This window comes from Pseudophryne corroboree, chromosome 2 (genome assembly GCF_028390025.1).
Source record: "Pseudophryne corroboree isolate aPseCor3 chromosome 2, aPseCor3.hap2, whole genome shotgun sequence".
In the NCBI taxonomy this organism is placed as follows: Eukaryota; Metazoa; Chordata; class Amphibia; order Anura; family Myobatrachidae; genus Pseudophryne; species Pseudophryne corroboree.
Window position 1 is genome coordinate 51,926,847 of NC_086445.1, and position 27,936 is coordinate 51,954,782.

The 27,936-nt window shown below is 50.2% G+C and overlaps 1 protein-coding gene across 1 annotated transcript in view; it reads right to left on the bottom strand.

Annotated features, from left to right (window-relative positions):
• Positions 1-27,936, bottom strand: part of USP35 (ubiquitin specific peptidase 35) — a 59,142-nt gene that overhangs the window by 14,940 nt on the left and 16,266 nt on the right. The window contains exons 3-6 of the mRNA XM_063956981.1: positions 21,460-21,589; positions 9,692-9,793; positions 8,722-8,880; positions 2,225-2,418 (exon numbers count right to left, since the gene is read on the bottom strand). Of these exons, the coding sequence (XP_063813051.1) occupies positions 2,225-2,418; positions 8,722-8,880; positions 9,692-9,793; positions 21,460-21,589 (585 nt within the window). The remainder of the gene's footprint in view (positions 1-2,224; positions 2,419-8,721; positions 8,881-9,691; positions 9,794-21,459; positions 21,590-27,936) is intronic.

The following is a 27,936-nucleotide window of genomic DNA, read 5'->3' on the forward strand; positions in this document are numbered from 1 at the left end:
ATAAACCCTGCATATAGCTGGCGATTTTTGCCTGCAGATTTTTCAGACGGAAATTACGCTCTTCTGGTTTTCTAAAAAACACCATGTGGATGACCGTCACCGGCATCCCAACAATTAGGATGCCAATAGGGGACGGGGTAATTCATTTACCCCTCCCCTGCCCATCCCCTAACCTGCCTGGGATGGCGGCTAGGGTAAGATAGTGGGGGTGGCAGCTAGGGCTAAGTCACAGGGGGTGGTGGCTAGTGCTAACACTCGGGGGAGGGTGGGGACTACAGCTAACCCCACCTCTAGTGGCTAAAGAGTGTAAGCTTGCGAGCAGGGCCCTCCTACCTCTATGTCTGTCTGTTTTTGCCCAGTTTTGTTCTATTACTGTTGTAATTGTACAACATAAGAAACTTAATAAATAAACAAAACTCACCCCCCCCCACCCCACCCCCACCCCAAGCCCTAACCCTAACCGTCACCCCGATATTTACTCTAGGGATGTTGGTGGTCGTGTTCCGGCGTCTGTCACATGACCGCCGGCATCCCGTATGAACAACGGAGAGTCTTGGGGGACCTTCCCTTCAGCACACAATGGGGATTTTACTTTCAGCTTTTATTTTGGCACCGAGGTGGCTCTGTTGTCCTGCACAGTTCCCTCTCCCCATAAACCCCCCCCTTCTCTCTTCACTCCCTGCATTGGCTCTTGGTAGTTGCACGAATAGCAATATTGTTTATAGTATCTCAACCAAAGTTTTTCTGTGGTCATTTACTGTATTAATGAATCTATGGGAAACTGCATGCTATCCATATTGATTATAGGTGGACGGACGTTATTGATCATCCATTCTTACGTGCTGTTACTTCTCCTCTGTTCTTGTAATAATATATTGTCTGGATGTTTGCCTACCGCTATGCATATGTAACATTCTTATGTATATTGCATTATGTATCACTGATACTTGTGGTGCTTTACGCAATAAAACGTATTTTTAAAAAAATAAAAAAATCCACGTTGCTATTTGCAGGAGATACGAATGATTGTTTTGCGAGAGCGCTGTGCGAGCTAAATCAATGATCCTACAGTAACATCCTCCCCAGGGCTCAGCGCTCGCATTCTGGTAACTACTTAAAAGGAAGGTTTATTGTTCTCAAGTCATTTCACAAGGACAAGCAGAGATTCGTGTAGTGCGACCTGCTGGTACCGAGAGACAAGTGCTAGAACAGACTGACGTCACCCGTGGTACTCTAGCTGTTATGGAACTACAAGTCCAAGCATGCTTTGCGGCAGGTCAGGACTAGGACTAATAAGCGACATGTAAAATACATTAATCCACAGTCACAAACCAGAAACACTTTTTAGATCAACCTCCCAGTGTCACAGAGGCCATGATCATTCTCTAAAGGGGAAGATGAATCAAACCAATCAGATACAAGCTATCATTTTATAGAATGTACTAGATAAATGATATCTAGAACCGGATTAGTCGCTAAGGGCAACACCCCTATTTTCCTATTTAAAAGGTCTCAGCCTATTTGTGCTGGTATGAGTCGTTGGGTGGACACAACTTAGGTTGACAGTCATTAGGCCGACCACTATTGGTTGACATGCATTAGGTCGACAGGGTTACTAGGTCGTCAGGTCAAAAGTTCGACGTGAGTTTTTTTACTTTTTTTGTTGCCGTTTTCTTCTTAGAGTAACCGGGAACTCCAATTTGTGCACCGTGTCTCCTCGCATGGCTCGCGCTTCGGGCAAGGTGCCTCCCTGCACCCGGCACAGGTTACTATTCCCAATTGTAGTCCACGTGGATCGTAAAGTATGAAAAAGTCCAAAAATTTAATTAAAAAAAAAAACCTCATGTTGACCTTTTGAACTGTCGACCTAGTACATGTAGACCTAATTACCATGTCAACCTAGTGACCCTGTCAACCTAATGCATCTCGACCAATAGTGGTCGACCTAATGACTGTCGACCTAAGTGGTTTCGACCTAATGACCGAATCCCATTTGTGTGATGACCATCCCGGTACAGCAGAGAGAGCCAAGTGCTGAGCACACTGTGGTTGCAACCCCTGACTATAACTGGCAGGACACCCGGGGGGGCTGGTTGATGGTAAGCAGCCCATTTGAGTACCCTGGTGGCCAAATGGCCATTCCAGGCAGGGCATACAAAATGACTGGTAAGAACGTTGATGTGTTCCATTCTGTGAGAACCTCGGAATACGAAGCGTCACTTACTCAGAAGCCATAAATAGAGCCTGCAGGATGCTGTTCATGTAACACGTATTCCCCAGGTTTATCAGGCCAATTCTACCGGTGTCTGATTTAGATACCAGTCTGGGGTAATATGGTGCCAGCTCGTTCTTCTGTGAGGTCCATGCGTTCTGTCCAAGCAGCTGTTTTATCCGGTCTTCATTAGGGACTGGGAGGTCCTGCCGGCATGGGAGAAACACACTATTAATGCAAAAGACACACATTAACAATGCAGAACATGCACACTAACAATGCAAAACACACACACACACACACACACACACACACACACACACACACACACCAACAATGCAGAACACGCACACTAACAATGCAGAACATGTACACTAACAAGTACACTAACAATGCAGAACATGTACACTAACAATGCAGAACATGCACATTAACAATGCAAAACACACACATTAACAATGCAGAATATGTACACTAACAATGCAGAACATGTACACTAACAACGCAGAACATGTACACTAACAATGCAGAACATGCACACTAACAATGCAGAACATGCACACTAACAATGCAGAACATGCACACTAACAATGCAGAACATGCACACACTAACAATGCAGAACACGCACACTAACAATGCAGAACATGCACACTAACAATGCAAAACACACACACACACACACACACACACACACACACACTAACAATGCAGAACACGCACACTAATAATGCAGAACATGCACATTAACAATGCAAAACACACACACACTAACAATGCAGAACACGCACACTAATAATGCAGAACATGCACACTAACAATACAAAACACACACACACACACACACACACACACACACTAACAATGCAGAACACGCACATTAACAATGCAGAACATGCACACTAATAATGCAAAACACACACACACACACACACACTAACAATGCAGAATATGCACACTAACAATGCAGAACATGTACACTAACAATGCAGAACATGCACACTAACAATGCAGAACATGCACACACTAACAATGCAGAACATGCACACTAACAATGCAGAACATGCACACTAACAATGCAGAACACGCACACTAACAATGCAGAACATACACACTAACAATGCAGAACATGCACACTAACAATGCAACACACACACACACACACACACACACACACACACACACACACACTAACAATGCATAACACGCACACTAACAATGCAGAACATGCACACTTACAATGCAAAACCCACACACACACTAACAATGCAGAATATGTACATTAACAATACAGAACATGTACACTAACAATGCAGAACATGTACACTAACATTGCAGAACATGCACACTATCAATGCAAAACATGCACACACACTAACAATGCAGAATATGCACACTAACAATACAGAACATGCACACTAACAATACAGATCATGTACACTAACAATGCAGAACATGTACACTAACAATGCAGAACATGCACACTAACAATGCAGAACATGCACACTAACAATGCAGAACATGCACACTATCAATGCAAAACACACACACACACACACACACACACACACACACACACACACACACACACACACTAACAATGCAGAATATGCACACTAACAATGCAGAACACACACTAACAATGCAGAACATGCACACAAACAATGCAGAACATGCACACTAACAATGCAGAACATACACACTAACAATACAGAACACACACACTAACAATGCAGAACACACACTAACAATGCAAACACACACACTAACAATGCAGAACATACACACTAACAATGCAGAACACACACACTAACAATGCAGAACATGCACACTAACAATGCAGAACATGCACACTAACAATGCAGAACATGTACACTAACATTGCAGAACATGCACACTATCAATGCAAAACATGCACACACACTAACAATGCAGAATATGCACACTAACAATACAGAACATGCACACTAACAATACAGATCATGTACACTAACAATGCAGAACATGTACACTAACAATGCAGAACATGCACACTAACAATGCAGAACATGCACACTAACAATGCAGAACATGCACACTATCAATGCAAAACACACACACACACACACACACACACACACACACACACACACACACACACACACTAACAATGCAGAATATGCACACTAACAATGCAGAACACACACTAACAATGACAGTTGGGAGCTGGGAGCACACACACACACACACACACTAACGATGCAGGAAAAACACACTAACAATGCAGAATTAACAATGCAGAACATGCACACTAACGATGCTGAACATGCACACTAACAATGCAGAACACACACACACACTAACGATGCAGGAAAAACACACTAACAATGCAGAATTAACAATGCAGAACATGCACACTAACGATGCTGAACATGCACACTAACAATGCAGAAGATGCACACTAACAATGCAGAACATACATACTAACAATGCAGAACATGCACACTAAAAATGGAGAACACCACCCAAAACACTGCACATGTGACCGGAACACAACGGAATCTAAATGTGTGGATCCCGGTCTCTGTCCCTACTCCTATTAAGTGTTAGCACCGTTACGATTCATTTGAGCTATTGGATGGTAGGAATGTAGAGTCCCATTTATCAATGAGTTTTAGGTATTTAGAACCTGCTGAGGGGGAGATGTACTAAGCCTTGAAAAGTGGTCAATTTCACGGTGATAAAGTACCAGCCAATCAGCTCCTAGCTGCCATGTTACAGGCTGGGTTTGAAAAATGACAGCTATGAGCTGATTGGCTGGTGCGTTATCACCGTGAAATTTACCACTTTTCAAGGCTTAGTACATGTGTATGATAAATGGTGCTTAAGCCAATCAGCTCCCAACTGTCATTTTTTTCAAGCACATGACAGTTGGATTGGCTGGAGCACCATTTATCATACGCAAGGAGTTATAAATAGCTAAAACTTGATGATAAATGGGGCTCATAATTGGGGCTCACACAACAGGAAGGCTTAAAGTTCAATTTATTTAAAACATGTGTCTGTAAAAGATGTTACACATTAAAAGCAATGGACTTCACAGACAATACATTACATTGAAACATAGCTTTCCTTAATTAGTAAAAGTTTCCCCAATTAGTGCGAAGCTCTTACTTAGCTTCAGTGTTTTTAAATAGCATGTCACCCAATGCGTTTCGTCAATAGCGACTTCATCAGGGGCGATCAAATACAGGAGATGAGTATAATCCTGCTGATTGCCTCAAATTAAGACGCCTTTTTTGGAGCCAGATGGTCCAGGACTTATTTGTGCTTGTTGGTAATTGTCACCTTTAATTGGGATTTAACTGCCCTTAATAACAATAGCATGAAATAGGACTCCACTTTGAAGTTGCTTCTAGGGGACTATTCGATTGTATAACTGGTAATTTAACTGGGGAATTCTCTGGTGGACTACTCTAGTACAGTGATAGTCAGGGCTGCCATCAGAAATTGCGGGGCCCGGGACTGACAAAATAGGCAGCCCCCCCCCCTGTGGAGGAGTCGGCTTTAGAAAAGCACCAGAGAGAGAGGGTGTGTGAGAGAGAGAGAGAGAGGGTGTGTGTTTTATATACATATATACATACATACATACATACATACATACATACATAGATACATACATAGATACATACATACATACATGTGCCGCTGCCGGGAGGGCACGGGATGCTGATGCCGATGCCTGCCCGCCTCCATCCCCGCTGTTCTGCTGCTCTCCTCCATCCTCCTGCAGCTGCATTGAAAACGTCCCTCCCAAAATGTCTGCCGCCACAGAGGAGACAGTTATTCAAGATACTAGAGGGCTCCTCTAGTATCTTGAATAACCATCTCCTCTGTGGCGGCAGCCATGTTGGGAGGGAAGTTTTCAATACAGCTGCTGGAGGGTCGGAGGACAGCGGCAGAACAGCGGGGACAACCGCGGAACGGCGGCGGCCGGGCAGGTGGCTGCATAAGCATCCCGGGCCCTCCTCTCTGTGTCAGAGAGGCTAGTCCCGGGACAGCTGTGCCCCCAGCACCCCCCTTATGGTGGCCCTGGTGATAGTTATAGTATTCCGGATACAATGACTCCAATCAGATGAAATAAATCCTTAGTGCAGAAGTTTTTCTCCTGATCTTTCAAGTCCTGTAGTCCAACAGCTAAACAGATTTCCCATAAATCCTCACTTTTTTAGGGTCAAGCGACCTAGTCCTTTTAGAGGTGCCCCCATAAGCATTAATAAATTACACCAAATTGTTAGTTAATAGAAGAGCGCAGTATCGGTAACAAAACGTTCATATATATATATGTTTTCCTGCTGTGTTATCAAATTGAATCTAGGGGTGGAATTCAATTGCACGCGGGAAATTAAAAAAATCCTGCGGCAGGTTTTGGTATTCAACTGCAGGACGGAAAATGTGACTCAGTGGTTTCTATAGAAATCACTGCGTAATTTTTCATGCAGCTGCAGAGCAAGTCTGACTTTTCCTAAAATCGTTAAATCACTGAGACTAGTAAGCCCTACACACTGGCCGATATTCCTCAAAGATATGTACGATCTCGTTCATTATTGAACGAGATACCGTTCATATCTTTGAGTGTGGAGGCACCAGCGATGAACGATGTGCGGCCCTGCGCTCGTTCACTGCTGGTGCCCCATCGCTTGTGCGTGCAGGCCAATATGGACGATCTCGTCCATATTTACCTGCACTTCAGTGGAGCCGGGTGACGGGGGGAGTGAAGAAACTTCACTCCCCCCCCGCCGCCGAGTCACCCATCGGCCGTATCCGCCGTCGGGCAGCTCGGCGGCGGATCTTTATATGTGTACGGTCCTTTACTCTGGGACCCTGGCAGCACCCGCTCCTGAGGTCTAATTAAGCCATTGGGTGTAATAAGGCAGTAATTACCTTCCGAAGCAGTGCCTTCTGCATCCAGCATCAGGAACCAGTCTTCTGCTGCAGTGGTGAGTGTAGTAAAGAGTGTGAGTGTTCTGTAAGTGTGTATCAAGTGTCTTATGTGTGTAAGTGTGTATGTGTGAGTAACCCATGGTGTATGTGAGTAGGGTTAGGCTGCAGGATGGGGGTTAGGGTTAGACTGTGGGAGAGGAGGTTTAGGGTTAGGCTCTGGGGGGGGTGGGGGGGGGGGGGTAACTGGTTAGTATCAGGCTGCCGAAGAAGATGGCTAGAGTTAGGTTGTACAGCACAGGTAAAGGGGGATGGGGAGGGGGGAGTTAAGGTTAGGCTGCAGCAGGGTTAAGGGTTAGGGTTGAGATTGGGGTTGGCGTTAGTCCTAGAGTACTTACCAAAAATGTACGTCCTTTTCACCTTCGGGATCCCGCTGCCGGCATTCTGACGTCAGGATGCAGTACCCAACCAATCAGCTCCTCACTGTCATTCTTCAAACACAGCCTATAACATGGCACTTAGTAGCTGATTGGCTGGTACTTTACCTCTCTCTACTTCATCTCTTTACAAGGTTTGATAAATCTCCCCTCATGTGTGATTTATGAGTAAAATATGATTTTCTGGTGATCTGAATTGTTATAGCATCAGTCAAGTATATAAGAGCTCCTGTATCTATTACTGTCTTATCTTTCTTTGGAGGGGGTTGGCTGATCACCATTGGAGGTGCTGTACATTTAAAGTCCCTTTGTCACAGGGGTGGTGTTGAAGGAAGGAGGGGGCCCGTGCAGTGTCTGACTGGGGCAAAAAGGCCCACTGGAGGAATGCAGTTGTATGGGACCATGCTTAGGGGTGTGGTCAGCCAACAGAGGGGTGTGCATACCTCCCAACTGTCCCGATTTTCGAGGGACTGTCCTGTTTTTTGGGGGCTGTCCCGCTGTCCCACCCGCGGGCCGCAATGTCCCGCGGTGGGGGGGGAGGGGCAGTTGGGAGGCTCCGGTCTCTCGCTGCTCTGCTTAGCAGAGCAGCGGTGAATAGATGTTGTGCGCATGCGCATAGCATCTATTCACTGGAGTCAGAGGGAGAGGGGGCATGCCAGCGGCTCACAGAGCACTGGGCATGCCCCTAAGTGATGAAAACGGGGGCGTGGCTCGCGATTGCGAGTCCTCCTGCGAAGCCACGCCCCTTTTACTTAGGATACGTCCCTTTTTCGGGAGCGTGCGTGGCTTTGCCGCGCGTGTCCCTCTTTAGAAAAATAAAAGTTGGGAGGTATGGGTGTGGCCTGGTACCACAGAGGCTTAACTAACCATCATCGGGTGCCTGTTCTGGGGCCTTTGATATATTTATACAGAGAGAGAGAAAAGGGGGCGGGCCCTCAGGCAGTGGGATCCACTGGGGGTTTCCCCTGTACCCCTGTGGGCCAGTTAAGCCCTTGGCCCATGTGCAGTCTGCATGCGGACTCATCTCTTACCGGCGCATGCCCCTCCCCCCCAGGTGCACACCCTGCATCCATTTAGATATGCCCATAGCTTTGCAGTCTTATCTGTTCTTTGTTATTTGCCAATAATATTGAATATTTAAGCACATTTCTTACCTTTATTGCTCCCATGACTGGTTCATAAAGGTCGGGGTATCCGGAAAAGCGGAAGACCATACAGTGGATGAGCTCAGCAATCTGCTCCAGACAACTACTGGCCGAATTTGTGTTCTCACTGGAGAGACAGCAAACCAGCTGCGGGATGTGCGGGAGTATCTGAAATAGCACAGAGATAGATGGTCAGTGTGGACAGTAATAATAATAATAATAGTTATATATAAGGCACTTTTCTCCCAACAGGAATTATAATGCTTTACACCTGCAGATAAAAACAAACACAAAAAAAAAATGACCCACATGAAATATAAACTTAAATACAGTTTTATCAGAGTAAGGCCCAGAGCCGGCCTTAGCCATAGGCAAACTAGGCAAATGCCTTGGGGCATTTGGTATGCTTAGGGGCACCAGCAGCTTCTGCTGTTTAAAAGTATGTGCAGCATGCCTATATTCTGTGTGTGACTGCGGCTGTATCTGCATCTGAAATGCTACGTTGCAGTGTATTCCTGGAAATCACTGTAACGTAGCATTTTGTATGCAGATGCAGCCGCAGTCGCACACAGAATATAGGCATGTTGCATATCATTTTAATCAGCAGAAGCTGCTTGTGCATCCCAGACACATAGTAATGCAAATAATGTGACGCATTTTCATAAACAAAAGACACCCAACGTTAGCAGAGCTGCCAGCTGACTCATGCCAGGCATCTTCTACAGAACTAGCGGCGGTGCTAGGGGTCACCAGCCAAATTCTTGCATAGGGCATCATATTGGTTAGGGCCGGCTCTGGTACGGCCTAAGGGGTAAGTGTAATAGCCAGCGACGTTGCTGCATCGGTGGGTTCAGCCTGGCTGATGTTTTAAAGGGAAAACCTTTTACAAAGCAGAGTTTGGAACAGCTGGAAATTGTGACACCGGGGATGGGCTGCCAGGGTAATGTGCATGGACCGATTGGACCAATGTGATTCTTACCAAATGAAATGCTTCCGGTGAGTGCTGGAAACTCAGCAGCGTATAGCGCAGGACAGAAAGCGCTCCTTCCCGAATCACCGGGTACAGCAGCTTGGAAAACACCTACAGACAGATGCAGCTGTTACACATAGTAACGGTGGCGACACAACACATAGTGTATGTAACTTGTAGTGAACGTCATAAAGGGGCCCATTTATCAACGAGTTTTAGCTATTTAAAACTGGATGCGTGTGATAAACGGTGATCTAGCCATTCAGCTCCCAACTGTCATGTGCTCAGCTCCTAACTGTTATGTTTGAAAAATGACAGTTGGGAACTGATTGGCTGGAGCGCCATTTATCATAAACAACGAGTTTTAAATAGCTAAAACTTGTTGATAAATGAGCCAATAAATACTATTTACAAAATATAAAGCTTGTTCTTCTGGCCTCTAGGTTTAGCGCATTCACCTGGTGGAATTTGGATTTCAGTGCCCCGTGCTTCGCACCATGCACGCGGAGACTTGGCTGTGCTACCTGCCCCGTGTATTCCCACCACACACACACAGAGACCCGGCTGTGCTACCTGCCCTGTGTATTCCCACCACACACACAGAGACCTGGCTGTGCTACCTGCCCTGTGTATTCCCACCACACACACAGAGACCTGGCTGTGCTACCTGCCCTGTGTATTCCCACCACACACACACAGAGACCCGGCTGTGCTACCTGCCCTGTGTATTCCCACCACACACACAGAGACCCGGCTGTGCTACCTGCCCTGTGTATTCCCACCGCACACACAGAGACCCGGCTGTGCTACCTGCCCTGTGTATTCCCACCGCACACACACAGACCCGGCTGTGCTACCTGCCCTGTGTATTCCCACCACACACACACAGACCCGGCTGTGCTACCTGCCCTGTGTATTCCCACCACACACACACAGAGACCCGGCTGTGCTACCTGCCCTGTGTATTCCCACCACACACACAGAGACCCGGCTGTGCTACCTGCCCTGTGTATTCCCACCGCACACACAGAGACCCGGCTGTGCTACCTGCCCTGTGTATTCCCACCACACACACGGAGATCCGGCTGTGCTACCTGCCCTGTGTATTCCCACCGTACACACACAGAGACCTGGCTGTGCTACCTGCCCTGTGTATTCCCACCACACACACAGAGACCTGGCTGTGCTACCTGCCCTGTGTATTCCCACCACACACACACAGAGACCCGGCTGTGCTACCTGCCCTGTGTATTCCCACCTCACACACACAGAGACCCGGCTGTGCTACCTGCCCTGTGTATTCCCACCACACACACAGAGACCCGGCTGTGCTACCTGCCCTGTGTATTCCCACCACACACACACAGAGACCAGGCTGTGCTACTTGCCCTGTGTATTCCCACCACACACACAGAGACCCGGCTGTGCTACCTGCCCTGTGTATTCCCACCGCACACACAGAGACCCGGCTGTGCTACCTGCCCTGTGTATTCCCACCGCACACACAGAGACCCGGCTGTGCTACCTGCCCTGTGTATTCCCACCACACACACACAGACCCGGCTGTGCTACCTGCCCTGTGTATTCCCACCACACACACACAGAGACCCGGCTGTGCTACCTGCCCTGTGTATTCCCACCACACACACAGAGACCCGGCTGTGCTACCTGCCCTGTGTATTCCCACCGCACACACAGAGACCCGGCTGTGCTACCTGCCCTGTGTATTCCCACCGCACACACACAGACCCGGCTGTGCTACCTGCCCTGTGTATTCCCACCACACACACACAGACCCGGCTGTGCTACCTGCCCTGTGTATTCCCACCACACACACACAGAGACCCGGCTGTGCTACCTGCCCTGTGTATTCCCACCACACACACAGAGACCCGGCTGTGCTACCTGCCTTGTGTATTCCCACCGCACACACAGAGACCCGGCTGTGCTACCTGCCCTGTGTATTCCCACCACACACACGGAGATCCGGCTGTGCTACCTGCCCTGTGTATTCCCACCGTACACACACAGAGACCTGGCTGTGCTACCTGCCCTGTGTATTCCCACCACACACACAGAGACCTGGCTGTGCTACCTGCCCTGTGTATTCCCACCACACACACACAGAGACCCGGCTGTGCTACCTGCCCTGTGTATTCCCACCTCACACACACAGAGACCCGGCTGTGCTACCTGCCCTGTGTATTCCCACCACACACACAGAGACCCGGCTGTGCTACCTGCCCTGTGTATTCCCACCACACACACACAGAGACCAGGCTGTGCTACTTGCCCTGTGTATTCCCACCACACACACAGAGACCCGGCTGTGCTACCTGCCCTGTGTATTCCCACCGCACACACAGAGACCCGGCTGTGCTACCTGCCCTGTGTATTCCCACCGCACACACAGAGACCCGGCTGTGCTACCTGCCCTGTGTATTCCCACCACACACACACAGACCCGGCTGTGCTACCTGCCCTGTGTATTCCCACCACACACACACAGAGACCCGGCTGTGCTACCTGCCCTGTGTATTCCCACCACACACACAGAGACCCGGCTGTGCTACCTGCCCTGTGTATTCCCACCGCACACACAGAGACCCGGCTGTGCTACCTGCCCTGTGTATTCCCACCACACACACGGAGACCCGGCTGTGCTACCTGCCCTGTGTATTCCCACCATACACACACAGAGACCTGTCTGTGCTACCTGCCCTGTATATTCCCACCACACACACAGAGACCTGGCTGTGCTACCTGCCCTGTGTATTCCCACCACACACACACAGAGACCCGGCTGTGCTACCTGCCCTGTGTATTCCCACCTCACACACACAGAGACCCGGCTGTGCTACCTGCCCTGTGTATTCCCACCACACACACAGAGACCTGGCTGTGCTACCTGCCCTGTGTATTCCCACCACACACACAGAGACCTGGCTGTGCTACCTGCCCTGTGTATTCCCACCACACACACAGAGACCCGGCTGTGCTACCTGCCCTGTGTATTCCCACCGCACACACACAGAGACCCGGCTGTGCTACCTGCCCTGTGTATTCCCACCACACACACAGAGACCCGGCTGTGCTACCTGCCCTGTGTATTCCCACCGCACACACAGAGACATGGCTGTGCTACCTGCCCTGTGTATTCCCACCGCACACACAGAGTGACCCGGCTGTGCTACCTGTCCTGTGTATTCCCACCACACACACACAGACCCGGTTGTGCTACCTGTCCTGTGTATTCCCACCACACACACAGAGACCCGGCTGTGCTACCTGCCCTGTGTATTCCCACCACACACACAGAGACCTGGCTGTGCTACCTGCCCTGTGTATTCCCACCGCACACACAGAGACCCGGTTGTGCTACCTGCCCTGTGTATTCCCACCACACACACAGAGACCTGGCTGTGCTACCTGCCCTGTGTATTCCCACTGCACACACAGAGACCTGGCTGTGCTACCTGCCCTGTGTATTCCCACCACACACACAGAGACCTGGCTGTGCTACCTGCCCTGTGTATTCCCACCGCACACACAGAGACCTGGCTGTGCTACCTGCCCTGTGTATTCCCACCACACACACACAGAGACCCGGCTGTGCTACCTGCCCTGTGTATTCCCACCACACACACACAGAGACCTGGCTGTGCTACCTGCCCTGTGTATTCCCACCTCACACACACAGAGACCCGGTTGTGCTACCTGCCCTGTGTATTCCCACCACACACACAGAGTGACCCGGCTGTGCTACCTGTCCTGTGTATTCCCACCACACACACAGAGACCTGGCTGTGCTACCTCCCCTGTGTATTCCCACCGCACACACAGAGACCTGGTCCCACCGCACACACAGAGACCCGGCTGTGCTACCTGCCCTGTGTATTCCCACCACACACACACAGACCCGGCTGTGCTACCTGCCCTGTGTATTCCCACAACACACACACAGAGACCCGGCTGTGCTACCTGTCCTGTGTATTCCCACCACACACACACAGACCCGGCTATGCTACCTGCCCTGTGTATTCCCACAACACACACACAGAGACCTGGCTGTGCTACCTGCCCTGTGCATTCCCACCACACACACAGAGACCCGGCTGTGCTACCTCCCCTGTGTATTCCCACCACACACACAGAGACCCGGCTGTGCTACCTCCCCTGTGTATTCCCACCGCACACACAGAGACCTGGCTGTGCTACCTGCCCTGTGTATTCCCACCGCACACACACAGAGACCCGGCTGTGCTACCTGCCCTGTGTATTCCCACCACACACACAGAGACCCGGCTGTGCTACCTGCCCTGTGTATTGCCACCACACACACAGAGACCTGGCTGTGCTACCTGCCCTGTGTATTCCCACCGCACACACAGAGACCCGGTTGTGCTACCTGCCCTGTGTACTCCCACCACACACACAGAGACCTGGCTGTGCTACCTGCCCTGTGTATTCCCACTGCACACAGAGACCTGGCTGTGCTACCTGTCCTGTGTATTCCCACCACACACACAGAGACCTGGCTGTGCTACCTGCCCTGTATATTCCCACCGCACACACACAGAGACCCGGCTGTGCTACCTGCCCTGTGTATTCCCACCACACACACACAGAGACCCGGCTGTGCTACCTGTCCTGTGTATTCCCACCACACACACAGAGACCTGGCTGCGCTACCTCCCCTGTGTATTCCCACCGCACACACAGAGACCTGGCTGTGCTACCTGCCCTGTGTATTCCCACCACACACACAGAGACCTGGCTGTGCTACCTGTCCTGTGTATTCCCACCACACACACAGAGACCTGGCTGTGCTACCTGCCCTGTATATTCCCACCGCACACACACAGAGACCTGGCTGTGCTACCTGCCCTGTGTATTCCCACTGCACACAGAGACCTGGCTGTGCTACCTGCCCTGTGTATTCCCACCACACACACACAGAGACCCGGCTGTGCTACCTGCCCTGTGTATTCCCACCACACACACACAGAGACCTGGCTGTGCTACCTGCCCTGTGTATTCCCACCACACACACACAGAGACCTGGCTGTGCTACCTGTCCTGTGTATTCCCACCACACACACAGAGACCTGGCTGTGCTACCTGCCCTGTGTATTCCCACCGCACACACAGAGACCCGGCTGTGCTACCTGCCCTGTGTATTCCCACCACACACACGGAGACCCGGCTGTGCTACCTGCCCTGTGTATTCCCACCATACACACACAGAGACCTGGCTGTGCTACCTGCCCTGTGTATTCCCACCACACACACAGAGACCTGGCTGTGCTACCTGCCCTGTGTATTCCCACCACACACACACAGAGACCTGGCAGTGCTACCTGCCCTGTGTATTCCCACCACACACACAGAGACCCGGCTGTGCTACCTGCCCTGTGTATTCCCACCACACACACAGAGACCCGGTTGTGCTACCTGCCCTGTGTATTCCCACCACACACACAGAGACCTGGCTGTGCTACCTGCCCTGTGTATTCCCACTGCACACAGAGACCTGGCTGTGCTACCTGTCCTGTGTATTCCCACCACACACACAGAGACCTGGCTGTGCTACCTGCCCTGTATATTCCCACCGCACACACACAGAGACCCGGCTGTGCTACCTGCCCTGTGTATTCCCACCACACACACACACAGAGACCCGGCTGTGCTACCTGTCCTGTGTATTCCCACCACACACACAGAGACCTGGCTGCGCTACCTCCCCTGTGTATTCCCACCGCACACACAGAGACCTGGCTGTGCTACCTGCCCTGTGTATTCCCACCACACACACAGAGACCTGGCTGTGCTACCTGTCCTGTGTATTCCCACCACACACACAGAGACCTGGCTGTGCTACCTGCCCTGTATATTCCCACCGCACACACACAGAGACCTGGCTGTGCTACCTGCCCTGTGTATTCCCACTGCACACAGAGACCTGGCTGTGCTACCTGCCCTGTGTATTCCCACCACACACACACAGAGACCCGGCTGTGCTACCTGCCCTGTGTATTCCCACCACACACACACAGAGACCTGGCTGTGCTACCTGCCCTGTGTATTCCCACCACACACACACAGAGACCTGGCTGTGCTACCTGTCCTGTGTATTCCCACCACACACACAGAGACCTGGCTGTGCTACCTGCCCTGTGTATTCCCACCGCACACACAGAGACCCGGCTGTGCTACCTGCCCTGTGTATTCCCACCACACACACGGAGACCCGGCTGTGCTACCTGCCCTGTGTATTCCCACCATACACACACAGAGACCTGGCTGTGCTACCTGCCCTGTGTATTCCCACCACACACACAGAGACCTGGCTGTGCTACCTGCCCTGTGTATTCCCACCACACACACACAGAGACCCGGCTGTGCTACCTGCCCTGTGTATTCCCACCTCACACACACAGAGACCCGGTTGTGCTACCTCCCCTCTACCTCCTTTAAATAGTCATTGACCACAATCGATTTGCGAGTAAATCCTTTCTGCAACCATCGTCACCCGACCTTTGCGGCACATGCGCGGTGCGACACATGCTAAATCAGACGATAGTCACTCGACTGCGAAAAAATCTGGTTTGCATACAACACTCTCACTGACACCTGTCACACCAACACCTGTCCCTCTAACTGACACCTGTCACACCAACACCTGTCCCTCTCACTGACACCTGTCACTCTCACTGACACCTGTCACACCAACACCTGTCCCTCTCACTGACACCTGTCACACCAACACCTGTCCCTCTCACTGACACCTGTCACACCAACACCTGTCACACCAACACCTGTCACTCTCACTGACACCTGTCACACCAACACCTGTCACTCTCACTGACACCTGTCACACCAACACCTGTCACTCTCACTGACACCTGTCACACCAACACCTGTCCCTCTCACTGACACCTGTCACACCAACACCTGTCCCTCTCACTGACACCTGTCACACCAACACCTGTCCCTCTCACTGACACCTGTCACTCACACCGATACCTGTCACTCTCACCGACACCTGTTACTCTCACTGACACCTGTCACACCAACACCTGTCCCTCTCACTGACACTTGTCACACCAACACCTGTCCCTCTCACTGACACCTGTCCCTCTCACTGACACCTGTCACACCAACACCTGTCCCTCTCACTGACACCTGTCCCACCAACACCTGTCCCTCTCACTGACACCTGTCCCACCAACACCTGTCCCTCTCACTGACACCTGTCACACCAACACCTGTCCCTCTCACTGACACCTGTCACACCAACACCTGTCCCTCTCACTGACACCTGTCACACCAACACCTGTCCCTCTAACTGACACCTGTCACACCAACACCTGTCCCTCTAACTGACACCTGTCACACCAACACCTGTCACTCTCACTGACACCTGTCACACCAACACCTGTCCATCTAACTGACACTTGTCACACCAACACCTGTCCCTCTAACTGACACCTGTCACACCAACACCTGTCCCTCTCACTGACACCTGTCACACCAACACCTGTCCCTCTCACTGACACCTGTCACACCAACACCTGTCCCTCTCACTGACACCTGTCACACCAACACCTGTCCCTCTAACTGACACCTGTCACACCAACACCTGTCACTCTCACTGACACCTGTCACACCAACACCTGTCCCTCTCACTGACACCTGTCACACCAACACCTGTCCCTCTAACTGACACCTGTCACACCAACACCTGTCCCTCTCACTGACACCTGTCACACCAACACCTGTCCCTCTAACTGACACCTGTCACACCAACACCTGTCCCTCTCACTGACACCTGTCACACCAACACCTGTCCCTCTCACTGACACCTGTCACACCAACACCTGTCCCTCTCACTGACACCTGTCACACCAACACCTGTCCCTCTCACTGACACCTGTCACACCAACACCTGTCCCTCTAACTGACACCTGTCACACCAACACCTGTCCCTCTAACTGACACCTGTCACACCAACACCTGTCACTCTCACTGACACCTGTCACACCAACACCTGTCCCTCTCACTGACACCTGTCACACCAACACCTGTCCCTCTCACTGACACCTGTCACACCAACACCTGTCCCTCTCACTGACACCTGTCACACCAACACCTGTCACTCTCACTGACACCTGTCACACCAACACCTGTCCCTCTCACTGACACCTGTCACACCAACACCTGTCCCTCTCAATGACAGCTGTCACTCTCACTGACACCTGTCACACCAACACCTGTCACTCTCACTGACACCTGTCACACCAACACCTGTCCCTCTCACTGACACCTGTCACACCAACACCTGTCCCTCTCACTGACACCTGTCACACCAACACCTGTCCCTGTCACTGACACCTGTCACACCAACACCTGTCCCTCTCACTGACACCTGTCACACCAACACCTGTCCCTCTCACTGACACCTGTCACACCAACACCTGTCCCTCTCACTGACACCTGTCACACCAACACCTGTCCCTCTCAATGACATCTGTCACTCACACCGATACCTGTCACTCTCACTGACATCTGTCACACCAACACCGGTCACTCTCACTGACACCTGTCACTCTCACTGACACCTGTCACTCACACGATACCTGTCACTCTCACTGACATCTGTCACACCAACACCTGTCACTCTCACTGACACCTGTCACTCACACCAACACCTTTCACTCTCACTGACACCTGTCACTCACACCAACACCTGTCACTCTCACTGACATCTGTCATTCACACCGATACCTGTCACTCTCACTGACACCTGTCACTCTCACTGACACCTGTCACTCTCACTGACACCTGTCACACCAACACCTTTCACTCTCACTGACACTTGTCACTCTCACTGACACCTGTCACTCACACCAACACCAGTCACTCTCACTGACACTTGTCACTCTCACTGACACCTGTCACTCACACCAACACCTGTCACTCTCACTGACACTTGTCACTCTCACTGACACCTGACACTCACACCAACACCTGTCACTCACACCAACACCTGTCACTCTCACTGACACTTGTCACTCTCACTGACACTTGTCATTCACACAGACACATGTCACTCTCACTGACACCTGTCCCTCTCACTGACACCTGTCCCTCTCACTGACACCTGTCACACCAACACCTGTCCCTCTCACTGACACCTGTCCCACCAACACCTGTCCCTCTCACTGACACCTGTCCCACCAACACCTGTCCCTCTCACTGACACCTGTCACACCAACACCTGTCCCTCTCACTGACACCTGTCACACCAACACCTGTCCCTCTCACTGACACCTGTCACACCAACACCTGTCCCTCTAACTGACACCTGTCACACCAACACCTGTCCCTCTAACTGACACCTGTCACACCAACACCTGTCACTCTCACTGACACCTGTCACACCAACACCTGTCCATCTAACTGACACTTGTCACACCAACACCTGTCCCTCTAACTGACACCTGTCACACCAACACCTGTCCCTCTCACTGACACCTGTCACACCAACACCTGTCCCTCTCACTGACACCTGTCACACCAACACCTGTCCCTCTCACTGACACCTGTCACACCAACACCTGTCCCTCTAACTGACACCTGTCACACCAACACCTGTCACTCTCACTGACACCTGTCACACCAACACCTGTCCCTCTCACTGACACCTGTCACACCAACACCTGTCCCTCTCACTGACACCTGTCACACCAACACCTGTCCCTCTCACTGACACCTGTCACACCAACACCTGTCCCTCTAACTGACACCTGTCACACCAACACCTGTCCCTCTCACTGACACCTGTCACACCAACACCTGTCCCTCTCACTGACACCTGTCACACCAACACCTGTCCCTCTCACTGACACCTGTCACACCAACACCTGTCCCTCTCACTGACACCTGTCACACCAACACCTGTCCCTCTAACTGACACCTGTCACACCAACACCTGTCCCTCTAACTGACACCTGTCACACCAACACCTGTCACTCTCACTGACACCTGTCACACCAACACCTGTCCCTCTCACTGACACCTGTCACACCAACACCTGTCACACCAACACCTGTCCCTCTCACTGACACCTGTCACACCAACACCTGTCACTCTCACTGACACCTGTCACACCAACACCTGTCCCTCTCACTGACACCTGTCACACCAACACCTGTCCCTCTCAATGACAGCTGTCACTCTCACTGACACCTGTCACACCAACACCTGTCACTCTCACTGACACCTGTCACACCAACACCTGTCCCTCTCACTGACACCTGTCACACCAACACCTGTCCCTCTCACTGACACCTGTCACACCAACACCTGTCCCTGTCACTGACACCTGTCACACCAACACCTGTCCCTCTCACTGACACCTGTCACACCAACACCTGTCCCTCTCACTGACACCTGTCACACCAACACCTGTCCCTCTCACTGACACATGTCACACCAACACCTGTCCCTCTCAATGACATCTGTCACTCACACCGATACCTGTCACTCTCACTGACATCTGTCACACCAACACCGGTCACTCTCACTGACACCTGTCACTCTCACTGACACCTGTCACTCACACGATACCTGTCACTCTCACTGACATCTGTCACACCAACACCTGTCACTCTCACTGACACCTGTCACTCACACCAACACCTTTCACTCTCACTGACACCTGTCACTCACACCAACACCTGTCACTCTCACTGACATCTGTCATTCACACCGATACCTGTCACTCTCACTGACACCTGTCACTCTCACTGACACCTGTCACTCTCACTGACACCTGTCACACCAACACCTTTCACTCTCACTGACACTTGTCACTCTCACTGACACCTGTCACTCACACCAACACCTGTCACTCTCACTGACACTTGTCACTCTCACTGACACCTGTCACTCACACCAACACCTGTCACTCTCACTGACACTTGTCACTCTCACTGACACCTGACACTCACACCAACACCTGTCACTCACACCAACACCTGTCACTCTCACTGACACTTGTCACTCTCACTGACACTTGTCATTCACACAGACACATGTCACTCTCACTGACACCTGTCACTCATACAGACACCTGTTACTTACACCGACACCTTCTCTTCGGTGTGCAGTCTCTAAGCAAACTATCATCACACAATGGAAATATAAATAGGTGTTTGTGCTGCATATAGAGATGTAGCCTCATGCGCCATTGCTGCAGTCGCACCAAACATCTCTTCTCAGCACACCAGGTTCCCTGCAACTCGGTTTGCACCGATCGTCTCTCTTGCGCCTTTTTCACACGGATGTGCGTCTTAGGTGCCATACGCTGAGACAAAACTACTCCGCGAGACTGCACTGATACATTCAATATGAATCTGTATAAGAAGTCCTACGATGCAGCGATCGCAGATTTTTTCTCACGCCAAGTTCCGTTCTGCTTCCTGTACAGACCCAGTCACACACAGATACACTAGTGGCGCATATCACAGTAATCAGTGCAGTGTCGTGAAGCGGTTTTGTCATATCGTATTAAGACGCACGGTCTAGCCAAAAAGACATGAAAAAGATGATACACTGCTCAGCGAGGCTCTCTAGCGCCAGGCATCTTGCGCCACACGGTGTATTGCGGCTAGGTGTATGTGGACACATGCGTACCACAGATCGCAATGGCCAACTACAAAAGAATGATGATTATAATGATGATAACATGACTATAATACAGCTCAAATGACCTTCTGTATTTTGGAAAGGGAAACTTCTGTCAGGATGCTGAACTTCTTCACGGCCGCCAGGCCCTTTAATAAAGCAATGATCCACTTATCAATATTCTTGCCCAGAGGCCATGACACCCAGTCCATCATCCTGCAAAGAGAGACCATAGACATCAGACAGGGGGTGCCCGGCCCAGTACTCTGCGGAAACAGCCTCTATAATGTACCCATCATCCACACAGGTGATGTTGCCAATAGCAACCAATCAGACTTCTCTATTGCATCCTAGAAAATGACAAACAGAATTTGATTGGATGCTATGGGCAACGTCACCTCTTTTCATGTTTTAGTAAATTTACCCGAGTGTCTTAATGCCTCAACAATCTCCTAAGTCATATCTCACAATTTTTTAAGTCCTCCAAAATAGGCGTAGAGTGCACCACCACGATCCAGACAGCTACACCACCTCAGGGTGGCGTAGTAAGCAGTGGTGTATTGAGTGCAGGGTGTGCCGTGCACTAGGTCCAGGGGGGTCCACACCGCACACCCTGTAGCCATTTCTTTTATACGTACCTGTCCGGAGTGCCACATCGGTGACAGCAGTGCTGCATGAATCACTGGGAAAATGTTGCTGCGGCCATCTTCCCGGCATCTTGTGCATGCGCAGTAGGAAAAGCGTCATTTTCCTGGAGAACTGCACATGCCAGTAGACTCTAGCATAGCGCTAAAGTGTACCAGTGCCCCTAGTGATCCACTGCACTGCTGACTAGAGAGGAGGGGGCCCGGACAGACACTGTAGACGGGCCCCCTCCTCTCTTACTATGCCCCTGCTAGCAAGGCTTGTCTGCGGAGAGATCCATACTCCCCGTCTTTCTGCCCCTCCCCCCCTTTATCTTCTCCTCTCCCCCCCCCCCCCCCCTCTTACTCCAGGTCCCTCTTCTATTTTGCTTGTCATCACTTGACTTTATTATATAGCTTATCTTTAGCATTACATTTTTTTGTTTCTTTTCCGCTTTACTATTGTACTTTGTGGGACTTCATGCTTTGCCTCCTCTACAGAGGGTTTCTTCTCTCTGTATGTGGCCGGCCAGTGCATCGCTGTGTGCCTTTTTCCTTACTTCCATATCAGAGGCTCTCAAAGACACCCCAACAGTTCTGATTTTCACCATATCCATGCTTAGGCACAGGTGACTTAATAACTCAGTCAGTTTGAGTATACCATCTGTGTACAAGCAGTGATATTCCTAAAACCTGGACTGTCGGGGTTTCTTGAGGACCATGTTTGGGAACCACTGTTCTATGGCCCTCATTCCGAGTTGATCGCACGCTGCAACTTTTTGCAACCCATGCGATAAACTACACGCCGCATATGGGGAGTGTATTTGTAAGAGGCACGGGGGTGGGGCCCTGGGGAACAGAATTCAACGCGCTCACTAGAGATGTGCGCCGGAAATTTTTCGGGTTTTGTGTTTTGGTTTTGTGTTCGGTTCCGTGGCCGTGTTTTGGGTTTGAACGCGTTTTGGCAAAACCTCACCGAATTTTTTTTGTCGGATTCGGGTGTGTTTTGGATTCGGGTGTTTTTTTCAAAAAACCCTAAAAAACAGCTTAAATCATAGAATTTGGGGGTCATTTTGATCCCAAAGTATTATTAACCTCAATAACCATAATTTCCACTCATTTTCAGTCTATTCTGAACACCTCACACCTCACAATATTATTTTTAGTCCTAAAATTTGCACCGAGGTCGCTGGATGACTAAGCTCAGCGACCCAAGTGGCCGACACAAACACCTGGCCCATCTAGGAGTGGCACTGCAGTGTCACGCAGGATGGCCCTTCCAAAAAACACTCCCCAAACAGCACATGACGCAAAGAAAAAAAGAGGCGCAATGAGGTAGCTGTGTGACTAAGCTCAGCGACCCAAGTGGCCGACACAAACACCTGGCCCATCTAGGAGTGTCACTGCAGTGTCACGCAGGATGGCCCTTCCAAAAAACACTCCCCAAACAGCACATGACGCAAAGAAAAAAAGAGGCGCAATGAGGTAGCTGTGTGAGTAAGCTAAGCGACCCTAGTGGCCGACACAAACACCTGGCCCATCTAGGAGTGGCACTGCAGTGTCAGGCCGGATGGCCCTTCCAAAAAATACTCCCCAAACAGCACATGACGCAAAGAAGAAAAAAAAGAGGCGCAATGAGGTAGCTGTGTGACTAAGATAAGTGACCCTAGTGGCCGACACAAACACCTGGCCCATCTAGGAGTGGCACTGCAGTGTCACGCAGGATGGCCCTTCCAAAAAACACTCCCCAAACAGCACATGACGCAAAGAAAAAAAGAGGCGCAATGAGGTAGCTGTGTGAGTAAGCTAAGCGACCCTAGTGGCCGACACAAACACCTGGCCCATCTAGGAGTGGCACTGCAGTGTCAGGCCGGATGGCCCTTCCAAAAAATACTCCCCAAACAGCACATGACGCAAAGAAGAAAAAAAAGAGGCGCAATGAGGTAGCTGTGTGACTAAGATAAGCGACCCTAGTGGCCGACACAAACATCTGGCCCATCTAGGAGTGGCACTGCAGTGTCACGCAGGATGGCCCTTCCAAAAAACACTCCCCAAACAGCACATGACGCAAAGAAAAATGAAAGAAAAAAGAGGTGCAAGATGGAATTGTCCTTGGGCCCTCCCACCCACCCTTATGTTGTATAAACAGGACATGCACACTTTAACCAACCCATCATTTCAGTGACAGGGTCTGCCACACGACTGTGACTGAAATGACGGGTTGGTTTGGACCCCCACCAAAAAAGAAGCAATTAATCTCTCCTTGCACAAACTGGCTCTACAGAGGCAAGATGTCCACCTCATCATCATCCTCCGGTTCATCACCGTGTACATCCCCCTCCTCACAGATTATCAATTCGTCCCCACTGGAATCCACCATCACAGCTCCCTGTGTACTTTGTGGAGGCAATTGCTGCTGGTGAATGTCTCCATGGAGGAATTGATTATAATTCATTTTAATGAACATCATCTTCTCCACATTTTCTGGAAGTAACCTCGTACGCCGATTGCTGACAAGGTGAGCGGCGGCACTAAACACTCTTTCGGAGTACACACTTGTGGGAGGGCAACTTAGGTAGAATAAAGCCAGTTTGTGCAAGGGCCTCCAAATTGCCTCTTTTTCCTGCCAGTATACGTACGGACTGTCTGACGTGCCTACTTGGATGCGGTCACTCATATAATCCTCCACCATTCTTTCAATGGTGAGAGAATCATATGCAGTGACAGTAGACGACATGTCCGTAATCGTTGTCAGGTCCTTCAGTCCGGACCAGATGTCAGCATCAGCAGTCGCTCCAGACTGCCCTGCATCACCGCCAGCGGGTGGGCCGGAATTCTGAGCCTTTTCCTCGCACCCCCAGTTGCGGGAGAATGTGAAGGAGGAGATGTTGACAGGTCGCGTTCCGCTTGACTTGACAATTTTCTCACCAGCAGTTCTTTGAACCCCTGCAGACTTGTGTCTGCCGGAAAGAGAGATACAACGTAGGTTTTAAATCTAGGATCGAGCACGGTGGCCAAAATGTAGTGCTCTGATTTCAACAGATTGACCACCCGTGAATCCTTGTTAAGCGAATTAAGGGCTCCATCCACAAGTCCCACATGCCTAGCGGAATCGCTCAGTGTTAGCTCCTCCTTCAATGTCTCCAGCTTCTTCTGCAAAAGCCTGATGAGGGGAATGACCTGACTCAGGCTGGCAGTGTCTGAACTGACTTCACGTGTGGCAAGTTCAAAAGGTTGCAGAACCTTGCACAACGTTGAAATCATTCTCCACTGCGCTTGAGACAGGTGCATTCCACCTCCTATATCGTGGTCAGTTGTATAGGCTTGAATGGCCTTTTGCTGCTCCTCCAACCTCTGAAGCATATAGAGGGTTGAATTCCACCTCGTTACCACTTCTTGCTTCAGATGATGGCAGGGCAGGTTCAGGCATTTTTGGTGTTGCTCCAGTCTTCTGTACGTGGTGCCTGTACGCCGAAAGTGTCCCACAATTCTTCTGGCCACCGACAGCATCTCTTGCACGCCCCTCTCGTTTTTTAAATAATTCTGCACCACCAAATTCAAGGTATGTGCAAAACATGGGACGTGCTGGAATTTGCCCATATTTAATGCACACACAATATTGCTGGCGTTGTCCGATGCCACAAATCCACAGGAGAGTCCAATTGGGGTAAGCCATTCTGCGATGATCTTCCTCAGTTGCCGTAAGAGGTTTTCAGCTGTGTGCGTATTCTGGAAAGCGGTGATACAAAGCGTAGCCTGCCTAGGAAAGAGTTGGCGTTTGCGAGATGCTGCTACTGGTGCCGCCGCTGCTGTTCTTGCGGCGGGAGTCAATACATCTACCCAGTGGGCTGTCACAGTCATATAGTCCTGAGTCTGCCCTGCTCCACTTGTCCACATGTCCGTGGTTAAGTGGACATTGGGTACAACTGCATTTTTTAGGACACTGGTGAGTCTTTTTCTGAGGTCTGTGTACATTTTCGGTATCGCCTGCCTAGAGAAATGGAACCTAGATGGTATTTGGTACCGGGGACACAGTACCTCAATCAAGTCTATAGTTGGCTCTGCAGTAATGATGGATACCGGAACCACGTTTCTCACCGCCCAGGATGCCAAGGCCTCAGTTATCCGCTTTGCAGCAGGATGACTGCTGTGATATTTCATCTTCCTCGCAAAGGACTGTTGGACAGTCAATTGCTTGGTGGAAGTAGTAAAAGTCGTCTTACGACTTCCCCTCTGGGATGACCATCGACTCCCAGCAGCAACAACAGCAGCGCCAGCAGCAGTAGGCGTTACACGCAAGGATGCACCGGAGGAATCCCAGGCAGGAGAGGACTCGTCAGAATTGCCAGTGACATGGCCTGCAGGACTATTGGCATTCCTGGGGAAGGAGGAAATTGACACTGAGGGAGTTGGTGGGGTGGTTTGCGTGAGCTTGGTTACAAGAGGAAGGGATTTACTGGTCAGTGGACTGCTTCCGCTGTCGCCCAAAGTTTTTGAACTTGTCACTGACTTATGATGAATGCGCTGCAGGTGACGTATAAGGGAGGATGTTCCGAGGTGGTTAACGTCCTTACCCCTACTTATTACAGCTTGACAAAGGCAACACATGGCTTGACACCTGTTGTCCGCATTTTTGTTGAAATACTTCCACACCGAAGAGCTTATTTTTTTGGTATTTTCACCAGGCATGTCAATGGCCATATTCCTCCCACGGACAACAGGTGTCTCCCCGGGTGCCTGACTTAAACAAACCACCTCACCATCAGAATCCTCCTTGTCAATTTCCTCCCCAGCGCCAGCAACACCCATATCCTCCTCATCCTGGTGTACTTCAACACTGACATCTTCAATCTGACTATCAGGAACTGGACTGCGGGTGCTCCTTCCAGCACTTGCAGGGGGCGTGCAAATGGTGGAAGGCGCATGCTCTTCACGTCCAGTGTTGGGAAGGTCAGGCATCGCAACCGACACAATTGGACTCTCCTTGTGGATTTGTGATTTCGAAGAACGCACAGTTCTTTGCTGTGCTTTTGCCAGCTTAAGTCTTTTCATTTTTCTAGCGAGAGGCTGAGTGCTTCCATCCTCATGTGAAGCTGAACCATTAGCCATGAACATAGGCCAGGGCCTCAGCCGTTCCTTGCCACTCCGTGTGGTAAATGGCATATTGGCAAGTTTACGCTTCTCCTCCGACGATTTTATTTTAGATTTTTGAGTCCTTTTTTTACTGATATTTTGTGTTTTGGATTTTACATGCTCTGTACTATGACATTGGGCATCGGCCTTGGCAGACGACGTTGATGGAATTTCATCGTCTCGGCCATGACTAGTGGCAGCAGCTTCAGCACGAGGTGGAAGTGGATCTTGATCTTTCCCTATTTTTGGAACCTCAACATTTTTGTTCTCCATATTTTAATAGGCACAACTAAAAGGCACCTCAGGTAAACAATGGAGATGGATGGATACTAGTATACTTATGGATGACGAGTGACTGACGACACAGAGGTAGCTACAGCCGTGGACTACCGTACTGCGTCTGCTAGTATAGAGATGATAATGATATAAAAAATATATATATATCACTACTGCAGGTATATATAATATAATGACGGACCTGCTGGACACTGTCAGCAGACTCCTAAACTACTAGTATGAAGAAGATAGAAAAAAAAAAACCACCACAGGTAGGTATACAATTATGGACGAGCACTGACGACACAGAGGTAGCCACAGCCGTGGACTACCATACTGCGTCTGCTAGTATAGAGATGATAATGATATAAAAAATATATATATATATCACTACTGCAGGTATATATAATATAATGACAGACCTGCTGGACACTGTCAGCAGACTCCTAAACTACTAGTATGAAGAAGATAGAAAAAAAAAAACCACCACAGGTAGGTATACAATTATGGACGAGCACTGACGACACAGAG